The 17,767-nt window shown below is 34.5% G+C and overlaps 2 protein-coding genes across 3 annotated transcripts; one reads left to right on the forward strand and one right to left on the reverse strand.

Annotated features, from left to right (window-relative positions):
- Positions 1 to 3,630: 3,630 nt before the first annotated feature.
- On the reverse strand, positions 3,631 to 4,312 carry LOC133299166 (LYR motif-containing protein At3g19508). The gene is made up of 2 exons (XM_061498607.1): positions 4,073 to 4,312; positions 3,631 to 3,951 (listed from the first exon to the last, which is right to left on the reverse strand). The coding sequence occupies exons 1-2, from the start codon at positions 4,265 to 4,267 to the stop codon at positions 3,898 to 3,900; spliced, it is 249 nt and encodes an 82-aa protein (XP_061354591.1). The 5' UTR covers positions 4,268 to 4,312; the 3' UTR covers positions 3,631 to 3,897.
- A 5,265-nt stretch (positions 4,313 to 9,577) lies between these two features.
- On the forward strand, positions 9,578 to 15,400 carry LOC133299078 (alpha-L-fucosidase 2-like). Of its 2 annotated transcripts, none has more exons than XM_061498497.1 (11): positions 9,578 to 9,746; positions 9,966 to 10,122; positions 10,251 to 10,396; positions 10,516 to 11,411; positions 11,596 to 11,728; positions 12,126 to 12,284; positions 13,171 to 13,395; positions 13,503 to 13,604; positions 13,715 to 13,850; positions 14,252 to 14,447; positions 14,863 to 15,400. In XM_061498497.1, exons 2-11 carry the CDS (start codon positions 9,990 to 9,992, stop codon positions 15,191 to 15,193), a joined length of 2,457 nt encoding a protein of 818 aa, XP_061354481.1. In that variant the 5' UTR covers positions 9,578 to 9,746; positions 9,966 to 9,989; the 3' UTR covers positions 15,194 to 15,400. The 2 variants fall into 2 exon arrangements, with proteins under 2 accessions (XP_061354481.1, XP_061354482.1); XM_061498498.1 differs by having other exon boundaries at positions 14,871 to 15,135.
- Positions 15,401 to 17,767: the final 2,367 nt, after the last annotated feature.

Here is a 17,767-nt window from a genome sequence, read left to right on the forward strand (position 1 = left end):
TTCAAAATGATGGCGTTTGAATATAAATATAGCTAATTTATCTTCATTTATTATAGAAATATTAGAGCCTACAAAAGTATATATAAAAACTCAGGAACAGTTGTGTACATATTAAAAAAAACTTCTTCTAAAAACTTCTAATTTTCTCTTATTTTATTCATTATAAAAAACTCCTTTTATTTTAAGTGTTTTTATGGAAATATATATGATTAAGTTTCTTTTTTAAAAAAAGCCGCCAAACGAATACTTATTTGGGGAGCAACATTTTAGGGGGAACAAAAAGAGTCGATCAAGCCAAAAGTAATATCTTCAGATGAAATGGCTTGTTCTAATCGGGCCAAAGGTCAATTCAAGAAGGAAGTAAATTAAGGATATTTGGGACCTTACCAACATCACTATGATTAAAGAGATTGCTTGGTTCCCTCCTAAATAAAACTGGATTAAGATTGATAATTAGGGGTGACAATTTTATTATATGATCACGACCTTCACATGACACAAATATTAACGAGATTCTTGTGTTTGGGTTGATTTGCATTTATCGTTTCGTGTCGGTTAAAAAATGATATAAAAAAATTTATGGAAAAATTCAAAATCTCTTTGATGTTATTGTTTTGAATCAATTAGGGTGTGTATAACAATCATTCTATTTCCTAGCATTATTTCTGAGAAGAAACAATTCTTTTCTATTCCCTAACATTATTTCTGTTTTTGAGAAGAAATAATTTATGGAACAGTTTCTGAGTAAAAAAATGTGTTTGATAACAAGTTCTATTCTTATTCCGAGAATGAGAATTGTGTTTGATAACACAACAAATAATATTATAAAAATTATTCCTATTAAATATAAAAAAAAAAATTGGATCATCACTTTCCTTTTCAAATGGTGTGGTTATAGTGATGGTGGCAGCGTCAGTATGGTAGTGGTGGTGGCAATGACGTGATAGAGATAGTGGTGGTGGTTGTTACGGCAATGGCTGCAGCGATGACGATGGTAATGGTGGCGGTGGTAGTGGTGAGGATGGTGGTGGTGGAGGTGTGTTGGAAATCGACAACACACAAATCGAAAACGGAAAAGAAAAAGAGAGAGAGAATAGACACAGCGATTTACCCTGGTTCACCCAATTTAGGCTACGTCCAGCTTGTCTGTACTATATTCACCCCACCGCCACTCGTTACAAGTCTCTAGGTTTACAAGGCAAATATAAATAGGATTACAAAACCCTACCAGCAGCTATTCATGGGCCCAAGTCCAAACTGCTAAGAAAATTACAATAAAACAGAGACCCACAACAGTACCTAGCCTTTGCGGGCCCTCTCATCTGGGAGCGGAACCCCAGTTGTCTTTCTGCTGATCCCGATAATTAGGGCCCTCATCAGCATGCGAAGTATGAGCCATACCCAACAAGGTGACAGCAGTGACTACGACAATGATGGTGGGTATGGTGGTTGGTGGCGGAACCAATGGTAGCAATGGCATGGTGGTGGTGGTTGTGAAGGTATCATGGTGGTGGTGGTGGTGGTGGTAATGGTGGCGATGGCATGGTGATGGTAGTGGCGGGGGTGATGTAATGGTGGCGATGGTGGTGGTGGTGACGGTAATGGTTGTGACGATGGTGGTGGTGGTTGGTGGCAGCAGCGGCGGCGGCGTGGTGACGGTAGTGGCTGAGGCAATGGTAATTGTGGTGGCAGTGGCGTGTGATGGCGATGGTAGCGGTGACGGCAGTAGTTGCGATGATGGTGGTGGTAGTTGATGGCGATGGTGACAGTGATAGTGGTGGTGGTGGTGGTGGCGACGGCGATGGTAGTTGTGGTGGTAATGGTGACAGTGGTGAGGGGTGGTGACGACGACACTAGTGGTACGATGGCGGCGGCGGCGATGGTGGCTGCAGTCGTGTTGGGATGATGGTGGCGGTAGTGATGATGGTAGAGGTGGAGAGTGATTGAGAGAGATAAATGTTTCTCATTTTGTGCCCGGTAACGAAAAACAGAAATTTTTTTATTCTTTCTTCTGTTTCCCAACACAAAAATTAAACCGGTTCATCCCGGGAACAAAAAAATAAACTGATTTTACCAAACGAGTTTCATATCCTTTTTTGTTTCCGAGAATATAAATTAAAAAAAAAATGATTCCGGGAAGGTTGTCATGCACACCCTTATAATTTCGTACTTTTTTTTATTATTTTAACTCTTGAAAAAAGTGTTTGTTATTTTAAATGACATAAAATTATGTCATTTTAAGAAAAAGATAGACACAAAATAATTTTTTATTTTAAATTTAAATTTAAAAAAAACCACCCACTTTCTCCATAATGATTTTTATTCCTTGTGTCTATCTCTCTCCTAAAATAGCATAACTTATGTCATTTAAAATGACAAACATCAAACCCTTAACTCTTATGATTTTTTTCATCCAGTCTCTCCTTAACAATGATAAAAATTTGACTAAATATATTTATTTTACCCTTCTTAGAAGAAGAAAAGAAAGTAATAAAAAAAGAAAAATAAGATCAAATGTTATAAAAATTTAGAATATTTAATAAAAGATTAAAAGAAAAAAAAGATCAGATGTGTCTAAATAAATAAAAAATAGAATAAGGACAAAAAAAATAGAAGAAAAAATAAGACCAAATATGCTAAAAATCACAACAGTTATAGGAAAAACTAAAATTAAAAAACAAATAGTCTAAATGAAAAATATATATACTGACTACAAAAAATAAAAGAAAAATCAAGATAAAAAAATAAAATAAAAAATAGAATAAAAAAATCATAGTTATAATTTTCAATATATTCGATTTTTTATTTTCAATTTATTTTATTCATTTTATTTAGATATGTATGATCTTTTTTATATCTCTATTTTATTCTCTCTCTTTTTTTAATTTTTTTTTTTTTACAAAAATCTCGAGTAAATGGGATGGCACAAGACTAAAAAAAGAGAAGAGAAACTCAAAATAAAATAGACCAAAAAGCTAAAAAAATAAAAATGGAAAAAAAAAACCAAACATATCTAAATAAAAAAAAATAGATCAAGTACAAAAAAATTAAAAATAAAAAAATTCAAATATATTGAAAACTCATAATTGTGACATCTTTTTGCTTTATTTTTTTTATCTTTATTTTTTCTTCTATTTTTTAGTCTTCAATATTTTTTTTTCTTTTGAACTATTTTTATTTTTACAAAAATTTAGTCTTTTCTATCATTATTGTGATTTTTAACATATTTGACCTTATTTTTCTTCTACTTTTTTCTCTTTATTCTATTTTTTTATTTAGACACATTTTATTTTTTTGTTTTAGGCTTTTATTAAGTGTTCTAAGTTTTCATAATATTTGGTCTTATTTTTCTTTTTTTATCACTTTGTTTTTTTCTTCTAAATAGAATAAAATATATATACTTAGTTAAGTTCCTAACAGTGTTAAGAAATAGTATGGATGGAAAAAATATTGGGAATTAAGTGATTAAACAAAAAAAACATAAGGGTGTAAGCAATATCATAGAGGACATTTTGAACTTTTCCCAAAAATTTATATCATGTTATGTGTCAACGAGCAATTACAACACTAACAAGTTAATTATCTTGCATATCGTGACAACTAACATAACAAGTAATACTTTGAACATTAATCAATGCGTTGGTTGCTAAAAATGAACACTAATTCAACTGCAAATTATTATGAAGGGTGCAGTAACGGCCTGACCTGACACTTAGAATTAAAAAAACAAGGAAGCTTAGCGATCACAGTGACGTGACAAAATCTCACAATTGGTTTTTACAAAAAAAAAAATCTCACAATTGGAAGAGGGGCAAGGAGATAAATACAAAAACTATCCTTGGTCTTGAGTGGGAAATAACAACAAACATTTGGCAGGCATTGCGATACACACATGCACTAAGTGCAACATATCCCCTTTAGCTTATCCGCGGCAGATTTTTCAACCGAATACTGCAATCGCATCCGATTGGAAATGGGTCAGAAAATAAGCATCAAAAGCGCCCAAATTTGGATGCACAATTAAATGGCATTATATTTATACAGAAAAAGCTGGGAAGAGGGAAGTGGACACCTTATGAAGGACCCATAGGGAATGATTATAGGTGCGTTGAAAGAGCTCATGAAGAGTAGTGGAATCAGTAGCATCGACTTCACGGTAATTGACGAAGTTCTCGCGAGCGTATTTGGCATAATAAGCCCTCGTGTCCTTAGGCAAACACCTAACCAGCCTCAGAACCTCCGCGTACGCTCTCAGCGCCTTCTCCATTTCTTTTCTTTTCACTTTTCACTTTTCAGTGCTCCAAAACTCAATACAAATAAATACAAAAATGTTTACGGCCTACACGCACGACTGTGTTTTATTGTTTACTCTTTTTCTTCTTAAAATTGTTTCTAAAATAGTTAAAGAAATGCGTGTGTTTTGGATTTTTTTTAAAACTGTTTTCTAAATTTAATTCTAAAAACTAAAAATAATTATAATTTTTAAAATTATCTTATAAAATAAACATTATCAAACAAGTTTTTTTTGTTTTAAAAATTAAAAAATTATTTTTGAAAACAAAATTCAAACATGTTCTTAGTTTCGAACTTCGAAGTAGTCTAGCCCACCCGGTTAAAGATCCAATTTTTTTTAATTAAAAAACCTCAAACGCAGTATGTTTTAGTAAAAGTTTAAGGGATTATATTTGGCTTTTTGTCCTTTTTATCCTTTATTAATTAAAAAATAACCACTTTGCCATCGTTCCAAAACTATATATTAATTTACTCCTATTTAATCGATTACAAAGACATTTAATCGATTAAGGGTACAAAATTTTTTATAATCGATTACAAAACTTTTTTAATCGATTAACTTTCAGTGACTTTGGTTTAGGAAAACTGCAAAACTTTCTCCTTTTGCGTATTTCCACCCAACTCTTATCAGATCAAATCCTCTTCTTGAGCCTCTCAACGGACTTTACCATTTTCATTGTTCTCTGCATTTTCTTCACTTTCTATTTCCTCTTTACCACCCACAACATCGTAAGCTTTTTTTTTTTTACACTTTAATTTCATATTATCTGCTTTTGTGAGGAAAAGTTGAACGAAGACAGAGATAAAAAATAACTTTTGAATCAATGGTGATTAAAGTGATAGTGAAGTGGTAGTAAAAAAAATTGGTAGTAAAAATATCCTAGTGCATTTTCATTGTTTGTTTTTCGAGTAAACAGAGAGTTTTTGTTATTTATGTTTCTTTTTTGTTTCTGGGTTTATTTAATTCAAAGAAAAAAAAAGCAGATCTTGCTATCTGGATTCAAATGGGATGAGGATAAGACTTTCGCTGGATCCAGTGGTGATTTAATTATGTTATTTTCTTGGCAAACAAACAGAAAATTTGAGCAGTGAAAGGAAGCCATGATAGAACCAGATTAATTTGTTATTATGCTACTTTCATGGGAAACAAACTGAAAATCTGACAAGAAATCTTACTAGAAAGGGACTGTCTCTGTTTTGAAAGAGATTTAATTAATTTGTTGAATGATTTGATTATGAGCTAGAGTTTTGATGGAGATGCACATGGATTTGAATCAATAAGTAGATCCATGCTTGCTTTGAAAACTGATCCTCTGAGGCCAAGGTTGGATCAGATCCGAAAGCATGTTGAAGATCATCACTCTTTGGCTCTGGTGTACGCATCCTATGTAAGGAAGCTCAAGCTTGAGGGCTCCAAGCTTGTCACTCTTCTGCTTCGTTTGAATAGTTCATCTCCAAGAAGTTTCCTATGCAACTTTGTTACAAAGCCACGAAAGTTAATCGATTAAATTTTTTTGTAATCGATTATATATATTTTTTTGAACAGTTAATCGATTAAGTGTATCTGTAATCGATTAAATAGGGACATATTAGTAAATAGTTTTGAAATGAGGGCAGAGTGGTTATTTTTTAATTAATAAGGGACAAAATGGTCAAAAAGCCGATTATATTTTCTTATGCAACATAAGATAAGATATTTCACGTTAATTTACAAATTCATATAAGTTCCGTTGCATAGAAAAAGAGAAAAAAGAATTTGAAGTGGATCCCACATCTTTTTGAGTGTGTGAAGAGACTTACTGTCTCCTATCACATGAGGCTAATATTTTCCGAAGTTTAAACAAATGATCTATTAAAAAATAAAAGAATTTAATGTTTATGCTTTTTTTGTACAGTCACACTCACGTAAAAGTAAATGGAATCTATTGTAACGAGAAAATAGTGGAACCACTCATTTTTATGTGACATGGGCCCCACACACTTTTATGTGTGTGTGTGAAAAATAAAATTATCTCCTACAACATGAAAAATATTAATTCAATAAAATAAACATTAAACCCAAAATAAAATGAGACGAATTAATAATGGGTTCACTTTTTCTGCAGATAAATTATCTGCAGTAAGCCCAATACGACGTCGTTTTGGAACGGATATTATTATATTTTTATAATTTTAATTTATTTCAGGGTTATTATAGTCTTTATAATTATAATTTTCTAATCTTTCAATCTCAAAACGACATCGTTTTGGAAGTAAATGCAGATAATTTATCTGTTGATGGTGATTTTCATGTTGTTGATGATGCAGTGCTTTGCTAAGTGACATCTTTGTGGAAGAACATTCATTGGAGTAATGGTTACAGTGATGTGCATTGTAGTATTAGAACATAGTATGATACATTGTAAGATAAATGATGAATAATAAATGATAAATGATATAAATGTATCTGTAAGATGTATCTTTGACCTGTAGATTATATGTATGTATGCATTTGCTTTCCTTGGAGCCAACCCTATGTGGAACTCTGTATGGTTAACACCTAAGACACAACCTTTATGGACCTCTCTTGAAAGTATTTTGCATGTATGGAATTTTCTTGGACACAAGCCTTGTGGACCTTCTTGGGACTTAATGCCTATGAGACATAGTCTTTGGGACCTTTCATGAAAAGACCATAGTAGTAGGGACTTCCCTTGGACACAACCCTATGGTGACCTCCTTAAAGTCAGATACCTAAGAGACACAACCCTTGTGGACCTCTCTTGGAATTTCCATATGATATGATATGATGTATGATATGCTTATGCTTATTTTACTGCTGATGCACATGAAATGAACTTAAGGGTGAAGTAATCCTCTAATGATCCTTAGTTTATTGAGATTTTTATCTTACCACGTGTTGTGGATTATATTTCAGGTACCAACAATGATTGTTTAGCATGTCATTAATGATTACTGTTTTGGTGTAAATATAATCAGATTTTGAAGGAGTCATATGACATGATGTAATGAATAATTTTATAGCTTAGATATCCACATTTTGTATAAGCCTTGATGTATATTTGATAGAGGATTATGTATAGGGCTTATGTAGTCTCAATATTCAATGATGTATATTTATATGAGATTATGAAGATATAAGTGTATAACTTATAAGATTCTACGTTATTTTAGTGTATGGAAAATGTATATTGGCACCATACCTTAAGAAACAAGTTATGTAATGGAGAGCCTATGCAAATGTATGTTATTGAGTTAGCTTAGAATGCAAGTTATGTAAGATAAAATGGCTTAATGCCTAAGATATATGTATGTTATATGTAGCTCAAATGAAATGAAGTATACCAATGTATGCTTATCATAAATTGACAAAATGGTCAATTAGGTATCAAAAAGAAGTTAAGAGTTCCCGAAACGATAGCATACTACCTTAATGGAATATGTCCATAGTTTGGGAAGCGTGCAAAGTGTATTATGAATATGTGAAAATGCTTACTCGAGCGTGTATAGCGCGCTTGAGGGAGCTAAAACACGCTCAAAATAGCAGAGGCAGTAGCCAACCCCATGAACGCGCTAATGAAGAAAAAAATACCTGATGAGAGCACTACAACACGCAAAATAGACGAAAATTTACATGCAACACGCTATCACTACACAATCAAAGTAAGTTCTGCCACCTAGTAAGGGATTGTAGACTAATGTATGACACTTCCAATTCATCTACGAATAATGATTAAAGTATTTGAGATAATTGAATACAAAAATAATTTATACGTAGAAACAAAAAAGTTTATCCGTAAATTTTAATCTAATTACTCTAATTGTAACTGCGCTTAATATCATAATTAGTAATAATACACCGGGAGTTCACGGAGTGTTACATTCATTGAGGAAAACATTGGGTATTATGGATTACATCTCTAATGAATGAGATTCTTTGCCATAAGGAATTTCCCTTCGATCCATACTTGCTTGTATCCTTTAGACCAAGCCAACTTAGCGCCAAAAGGAAGCCCCAAACCTCCATTCCTAATCTATTGAAGGAGGCTGCCATTTATAAAATTTTCCTCCCCTCCCTTGTCCATAAGAAGCTCCTATGATTTCAGCACACTTTCCATCTATGAATAACCCATTTTGATGGATCTACATATGGATCTCGACATTGTTATTAAAATCGGATCGGATTAGTCAATCTGACCAATTAAATTATGAATCGAACCACCAATCAATCTAATCTAGATAGTGGATTGGTTGTGCAATTGAACCAGTACTAGATCATTGAAACCTGTATCAATTTTTTCACTTGAACTAATTTTTAAAAATTTGTGTAAATTTTTCAAAGATTTAAAATGTGTAGGATTTTTGAATTAATAAGCCATTGATTGAGTATCTTGGTAAAGTCCATCGCATGTTTAATAATAGAGTAAAGTTTTTGTTGGGTCCCTAACAAAAAATACAATCCTCACTTTAGTTCCTTATAAAAAAAAATAGTTCTGAGGTCTCTAAGAAATTCAAAGTGAACTCATTAAGTTGAAATCGTGGTCCCTTATAAATTCAAAAAAGACCCACATTAATTACTGAAAAGGACTAAAATAAATCTATTTTAAATTTCATAGGAACTAAATGATTAATTTTTTTTTATAAAAAACTAAAACAAAGAACATATTTTTTTATTAGGGACAAAAAAAGCTTTCTCCCTAATAATATTACTATGAAGTACCTACTCTCTCGTCACACCCAAAAAAAAAATAAAGAAAAGAAAACGAAACACCGACCAAAATGTCATTATTCATCGAGTTTTTTACTTAAATGCTATGCGAACAGTGTTATTTTTCAATTTGTTACGGGGCAAGTTCGCTACCCGGTGTAGCGAACTCGGTTTGCTGACGTGTCACATGTCCGGTGGATAACAAGTATCAAGTTAAAAAAAAAATAAGTATGGAGTTCGCTACATTGGGTAGCGAACTTGGTATCCACTAGAAATGTGACACGTCAGCAAATCGAGTTCGCTACACCGGATAGCTAACTTGCCTCCGTGGCAGATTAAAAAATAACATTATTTGCGTTTTAGATAAAAAACTTGATGAAAAGTAATATTTTGATCACTGTTCAAAAGAAAGGAAGGGGATGGGTACGAAAATAACCTCGAGAGTAGTAGTAGAAAGTAGAAACATGTACGGAGTCTTCCACTGAAGATATTTTCGATGAGCCTTATCCAAGACTAGAGTGACACTCTGCTCTCTTTACTAACATTTTGCATTGAATGTGCTGTGGTACGCAGTCTCCTATAGAAAGAAAGAAAGATTGGTGCAACACATTTCCATAATGATGACTACGAGCTTACCCCTCTCAAAGCCAAAGGGGCCCTCCCTTCCCCATCGGCATTGGCCATTTCGGTGTCATGGGTAGCTCTTTCACTGTGTTTATATTCCATTGCAACTGAAAACAACAACGTAAGTTAGATTTATTATTTTTTCAAACATCCGTGTTTTGGGTGGGTCATGTTCATATTCAATTTATATATAGAGGGAAATTTATTATTAAATCAAAAGCATTTTATTCTCGTTGATAGATGAGATGATATTACTCAATATTAGGATTTAGGAGCATCAGTCAGAACTCAGAAATATTACAGTACAGTCCCAAGTTAATTGTTAATTGTTATTTGATAGGAAGAAACGAACACTGGAAACACGATGGAAGCTGTGAATCTGAAGATTAGGTTTAGAGATGATGCCAAGCACTGGACCGATGCGCTTCCCATTGGAAATGGACGGTTGGGAGCCATGGTTTGGGGAGGCATCTCTTCCGAAACTATCCAGCTCAATGGTATGGTATGGACGTATGGTATGGTATATAAAATAATACATTTCTGCAATAATTCCAATTTCATTTCATTTGTAATAATGGTGAGAGTCACTCACTGACTCACTCAGATATGTATAATGTTTTTGCAGAGGACACGCTCTGGACTGGGGCACCCGGAGACTATACTAACACTAAAGCACCAGAAGCACTTTCACAAGTTAGAAACCTCGTTCAACGTCAACTCTATCCTCAAGCTACTGCTGCAGCTTCTCACTTGACAGGAAATCCTTCCGAGGTATATATGTTCTTCATTTTTCAATTACATTCCTCATTTTCCATCTTCAGCTTCATTCCAACTAATAATTTCACTTTCTTTCTTTCTTTCTTTCTTTTTTCCTTGTCATGCATGACAAGGCCTACCAACTTCTTGGTGATATCAAATTGGAATTTGATTATTCACATCTTACAAGTTCTCAAGAAGAAACTTATCAGAGAGAGCTAGACCTAGACACTGCAACAGTCAAAGTAAAATATTCCGTGGGAGATGTAGAATTCAAAAGGGAACACTTTGCCTCTTATCCAAATCAAGTCATTGTCACAAAGATTTCTGCTAGTAAACCTGCAAAACTATCATTTACAGTTTCTCTACAAAGCAAGTTGTTTAATCATACTTACATAAATGGCAATAATCAGATTATAATGAAAGGAAGATGTCCTGGTAATAGGATCTCACCGGAACTCAATCCACAGGGAATTCAATTCTCGGCAATTCTTCACTTGAAGATTGGTGATAGAAATGGTGTGATCAATATTTTGGATGACAAGAACTTGAAGGTCGAGGCTTCAGATTGGGCTGTTTTACTTCTTGTTGCTTCATCTTCCTTCGGTGGGCCTTTTACTGCACCTTCGGATTCTACAAAGGAACCTACTTCGGAGTGTTTGAGTACATTGAACTCAATAAGCAATTTATCGTATTCTGATCTTTATGCTCGTCATTTAAATGACTATCAGGAACTTTTTCACCGAGTATCACTGCAGCTTATGAGAAGTACGCAGAGTATATCAGAAGAAGATGGGTCTTTGGAGTTAAAGAGGCTCACACCATCTATAGCTGGTTTGTGTGTCATGGACAGTGCAATAGTGGTTTCAACTTCAGAGAGGGTCAAATCATTTCGGACTGATGAAGATCCCTCCCTGGTGGAACTTCTATTTCAATATGGTCGTTATTTGCTCATTTCTTGTTCACGCCCAGGAACTCAGGTGGCAAACCTACAGGGAATTTGGAACAAAGATCTTGAGCCAGCGTGGGAGTATGTTTACATTCTATTTCATTTTGAATAGATATTCTTTTAATCGAGGCTTGCTAATCTGTCATTAGATTTCAAGATAATCAGGTTTCTATTTTTATTTTCATGTTGCCCCCTTTATTTGCAAGGCAGCGTTGCATTAGTTTTCTATCTGAGATTAATAATAGTGGCGTTATTTTTGTCCCAGTGGAGCTCCCCACTTGAACATCAATGTGGAGATGAACTATTGGCCTTCTCTTCCTTGCAATCTTAGCGAGTGTCAAGAACCCTTGTTTGATTATATTTCCTTTCTGTCTGTGAACGGCAGAAAAACAGCAAATGTAAGTATTTTTTACCTCTTTATGTTCTTATTGAAGCCCATCTTAATTCAGCATGATGCTGTCTTGAAGTTAGCCTAATGTTAAAGTTCAACGGCTAGTATCTGCAATCTGATTATTAGTAGTAAACTTAGTAGAAATGAAGGGTCAAATGCATATGCCAAGAAGTCAATTTGATAAGAAGCTTTTTTTAAAAAACAGTAGCAACCTCATGGCAGTGGTTGATTAGTTGTTGAAGATGTTGCTTACCTTACATTGGAGGCAATGTTAGATTGCCTTGAGCCATCTTGATGTCCATTCATTGTCATTGCTCCTTTATTTTTTGCTCTTCCTGTGAATTTTTTTCATTTGTCATGCTTATGTTTTCGAATTTCTCTTATTCAATTACTGAATGCTGTAGGTGAACTACCAAGCAAGTGGTTGGGTGGCACATAGTAAATCAGATATATGGGCGAGAACATCAGCAGGTCAAGGTGATGTTGTATGGGCCTTGTGGCCAATGGGTGGAGCATGGCTTTGTACCCATCTATGGGAGCACTATGCTTACACAATGGATGAGGTAAGTGTTCGGATGGATCCAAGCTTCTGATGTTATGCTTAGTTAGTTGAGAACATATAAAGCTTAGTTGTTCAGAAATTAGTAGCCTTTAGGAGAGTCCTTTAAATTTTAATCCATTGTAGGATGTTGTGCTTGTTTGGGTAATTTGTGAAGAATTACTTTTGATTTATTATTATGTTTTTTTTTTGGTACATAGATTTTGAAAGATTTAACTTGTGGAAGAATGAGTTCATGTTCAGGAATGCTTATAATTTTTTTTTTAGAATTAGTTTTATTTTGATAGTGTTAAACAAAAGTTTTGTCTTTAGTGTGAAAAAATATATAAAATTTAATTTGAAATCAAAATAACATAAACAACACTTTTATATCAAACTAGTTCGGGTTGACGAAAAAACCACTCCCCATTAGGGGTGAGGGCAATTCTTTGTACGCAGTCTCTTATCCTTACATATTTGCAAATAAGCTGGTTCATATTAAATTTTAATTTGAAATATTATTAAATATTATAATTGAAGAAGAAATTGTAAAATCATGTATATAATGTGCTAAAATGAACTTTTGCTAAACTGACATTATGTTAGGCAGCTAGAGGAAACCCATGGCAAAAGAGTCTTCCATTTGAGGTCCCAACAATAACAATGCGGGACAATCCACCACAGTAAGAGGGTTTGACGCCATGTCTAAACCAAAAGTAGTGAGACGTTAAGTTCATGGATCCTTCTATTTATGTGGTTCTCACTTCACTTCTCACGTAGTCTATTCTTTTCTAAAATGAGACTTTATTCTTCACACTTGAGGTCTCAACAATACCTACCAACGTGAGATTTCCAACATATTCAGCCGGAACTGACAAAGGTAAATTTTACTGATGATTTCTTTCTAATAGGATTTCCTCAAATATAAAGCATATCCTTTATTGGAAGGATGCGTGTCATTTCTGTTGAGCTGGCTGATAGAAGGCAGTGAAGGATATCTTGAAACTAATCCATCAACTTCCCCCGAACATAATTTTATCTCTCCCAACGGTGAGCCTGCTTGTGTAAGCCAGTCATCAACAATGGATATGGCAATCGTAAAAGAAGTCTTTTCCATATTTCTTTCTGCTGCTGAGGTGAAGTTGCTAAACTTTTAACTAAAGCATACAAATTATAAGACAATTTTGATGTTTTGTTTACACAATATTTGTGTCTTCCTTTTAAGTTAGTTTTTTCAAAACAGATTATGGGGAGAACAAAGGATAATATTGTTGGAGAAGTTCGTGAAGCTCAACCAAGGCTACGTCCAACTAATATTGCAAGGGATGGTTCCATAATGGAATGGGTATTTTATTTTTTCACTTAAAATGTGGAAGATGAATGTTACTTTATTCAATGGTCAATTTTGATATGCTAAATTGTTGGATAAATAATGGATTTGCTTGTGGAAGACAGGTTAAAGATTTCAAGGATCCAGATGTGCATCATCGGCACCTTTCTCATCTATTTGGTTTATTCCCAGGGCATACGATTACTTCTAAGGAAACTCCAGCCCTTTTTGAAGCTGCTGAGAAAAGCCTTTATAAACGAGGTTTGCATAAGCTGAATAATTAGATTACTTATTTTTGTTTTGCTGGAATTCTGAAATACAATTCTCTTTTCTTTATTTGATTTCTGATAAACTGCATGGTTCAGTATTGTTCTTTGTACCTTTTTGTAAAATGGAGATCTTATATAGTGAGAGTCCTGATACGAAGTACCACAGTCTAAAAAATTACAACCAACAGGATTCTAAATCTTGGGGGGGGGGGGGGGGGGGGGGGGAATGTCATCATGTAAAAGGAAGTATGCATATGAAGGAAGCACATTTCCTTTATTTTAAAGAAATAAATAGTAATTGTGCTACAGTTGACAGATGGATGCTGAAGCTATTATGGCTACCTGCTTTTCTTAAACAAAGTTATCTGGATGATCCTTGAAATTTGGAAACAGGTGAGGAGGGTCCAGGATGGTCAACTACATGGAAAACTGCTTGCTGGGCACGTCTGCATAACAGTTCTAATGCATATAAGATGATCAAGCGCTTGATCAACTTGGTGGATCCAGATCATGAGAGACAATTTGAAAGTGGACTTTACAGTAACTTATTTGCTGCACACCCACCATTTCAGATCGATGCCAACTTCGGGTAACTTGTTTCTAAGAGTTGTACACAAACATCAAATATCTTATCTATCAAAGTGATACTTTTGTGTCTTTATTTTAATCAAGTCAGTAGCATTATCATTGGCTTGGCATCATTGTTATTTCCAAATTTAAGAAGTCACTCTAGCAATCAAGCATTTGTTTAATCAGACGAGGAATAATTAAATGCCAAAACAACATACCTGGAGTTGAATAGCTAGTTTCAAATATATATTATTGTCTTTTGATTACATGATTATCAATGTGATTTTCTAAATCATATGAATTCGGTTCTTCACTTCACAATTTTTGGGTGATATCCTCTTTCAAACTTGTTGCACTTGACTTTTTGCCAACCCCAAAAGAAAGTTTTAGGCAGTGATAGATTGAACATCAACTCAGGATATTTTCGTTGGCAGTTTTTCAGCAGCAGTTGCAGAAATGCTTGTTCAGAGTACATTGGGCGATCTTTTCTTACTTCCTGCCCTTCCCCTGGAGAAATGGCCAAATGGCTCTGTGAAAGGCTTGAAAGCTCGTGGAGGAACAACAGTTAGCATATGCTGGAGAGAAGGGGATCTTCATGAGGTTGGTCTTTGGTCCGAGGACCAAACAGGAACAACTTTAAGAAAAAGAATACACTATAGAGGAACCATGGTCACCGCAAACTTAGTTTCCGGCGTCTTTTACAAGTTCAATGGAAAGTTGAAGTGCTTAAATACATGCTCTCTTTCAAAAGTGGCTACTTCCTGAATTTCGGGATTTGAAGTAACAATTCTTATGTTTTCTTTTTCTTAGGAAAACCTCCTTTCTCATGGTACTGACAACAGGTTTCCAGATGTAAGTAATTTCGTAAAACACCTTAGTAATATTTGTTTTCCATCTAGCATTTAGCACTTTCCTTTCAGATAATGTCCGAATTTCACTTTGTATATTCGTAATAGCCTAGTGCGGAACCAACTAAATATATTGCAGCACCAGTTTACAATTTCTCTGCGGAATCTTGTCTTGAAATAATAACGGAATCTTAATTACGAATTAAAATAAACTATTTTGATTTGATATATTTAATGCATTTAAGTTATCGTTCACAGCCACAGGCAGAAATGTCAACGGGATCGGTAGGAACAAAGTGTTGGGACCTAGATATAAGATAATAGGGAATGGATGAGAATGGATACTTTTTATGTTTCTTGTTAACATGATCGTGAGCGTGAATTATATGAGCAACGACAATCCCTCGCGCTTTGGACTTTGTGGATGGTATTCTATTTATGTGCGGGATGAGATGCTTCCGACGTATGCAAAGTTTGAATGAGTTCATTACTAAAGCTGATATAAATGAGTTCATTACTGCCACTAGTCGTCCGTTAGCTGGCCGTCATTGTTCGGGCTTGGCACTGGTGTTTTTTTTGGGATGAACAGATTTGAGCGACAAGTATGAGAAATAATTGAGAGATTACCTTTTTCTTTCTGTTTAATTACAAAATAGACAAGATCGACGAAGAGATTTGGAAGAAGAAGAAAAAAAAAAGTATCTAAAGGAGCCCATTTTCCCACTTCAACGGGTGGGAAAGGGGCTTCCTGGATCCAGCCACATAGATCATCAATTCAAATGCATTAAAATGAATTTTCCTGTGTTTCAAGATTGGAGTGTTCTTCCCCAAAACCATTTCTAATAAATGAGATGTCTTCACTATCAAGCTTCTGTTCACCCCTGCAAGGCTCATCCAGCATCAAAACAATATAAAACCAATGTTCTATAGTGCACTGATTTTCTTCCACAAATTTAAAAAACCAAATAAAGTTAAAAAAAATAAAAAAAATATGCACGAAAATAATGTTGAAATTTGACAATACAACACATGCAAATCAAAGCAAGGTAGAAAGTTTTTCTTCCAAGAAATCAACAAATGTCTTATGATCGAGAGAAAACTACAATCTCAGAATGAAAATGAATCAAATAAACTGAAGTTCCAGATGGGGTCTTGTTATGCATTAAGGGAATTGTCAATCGATTTATGAGATGCAGAGCATGTATCACAAAATATGTCCACAACTTTTAAGGTAGATGTGCTAGAAAGAACAAAGCACGTGTAACACTAAGAATATGTTAACGCTTTCTCTCAACCACCCCATTTTGATGGGACATTCAACACAAAGAAGTCTGATGGAGAATACCTTTAATAAGAAATAAATAAATCAGCATAAATTCAGCCCCATTATCACTCCAAAAGGTTACTTATTTTGAAGATATGCAGCGAAGTTCTGTAAATGCATTCGAGTCTCACTTTTATTTCTCATAAGAATGATTCAAGTAAAACGAGAGAAATCATCCACCAAGATATGAAGATATTTGTATCTATGTATTGAAGAAACTGTGTAAGGTCCCGTATATCTCCATGAATCAATTCAAATACATGTGTAGTGTTAGTGAGACTATTACAACATGGAAGTTTCTTTTGCCTTGCAAAATGACATAGATCACAAGGAGAGACTACTTCAGCTGGAATACAGGGAAGGAAGTAGACATATGTTGTAAAGTTGTATTAGAAATGCGGCCAAGTCTAAGATGCCATAGTTTGGCTGTGTCTGAAGATTTATTTTGGCACTAATTTGCTGCAGCAGATGGTGGATGGTGATTGAGAACATACAGTCCATGTTGCTGTTTAGCAGTACCAATCGTCCTCAAGGATTTGATCTGTTGAATTGAACAAGTCAGGCGACAAAAAACTAAAGCAGATCTCTAAGGAGCTAAGTGACTGAAATTAAAATGACATGGAAAAGAGGAACAAATAGTACATTCAACAAGGTTAATGTATCAGGAATATTGACTTTTCCTGAATAGTGAATAATGAGCAAGGACACTAGCACTGTTTGGAAGAGTAATGGAAACAGGTCTAATTTTATGCATTGTGGAGAAATAGGCTTTATTGCATTAGTTGCTCGGAGGAATGATTACCTGAAGCAGTCGTATCAACATTAAAAGTGCAAGTCTGAGCAAGATTGGAAGTGTGCTCAGAGGAATCATCAACTTGCTTCGAATGCTGAATCAAATTCAAGGTACTTTGATATTGTTCTTCTGAGAACATCTGGTTAAAAGCATTCTTCTGATTATTCTCTTCGCCAGCAGGATAAGTAACACAAGCTTGAGACACATTATTAGCAGCATGTGGATTCCTAGTTTTGTATTCAGGTGGGAATCCATGTTTGAGGAAGCAGGTATCTATGGTATGATTAATCTTACCACAGTGAGAGCACAATCTATTGTCATTTCCTCTACCTTTGCTGATATTTGAACGGCCCCTCCACGTATTAAATGATCCA

Source organism: Gastrolobium bilobum, unplaced genomic scaffold (assembly GCF_033153095.1).
Source record: "Gastrolobium bilobum isolate Gb01-03AN ecotype WA unplaced genomic scaffold, APGP_CSIRO_Gbil_v1 utg500, whole genome shotgun sequence".
NCBI lineage: Eukaryota > Viridiplantae > Streptophyta > Magnoliopsida > Fabales > Fabaceae > Gastrolobium > Gastrolobium bilobum.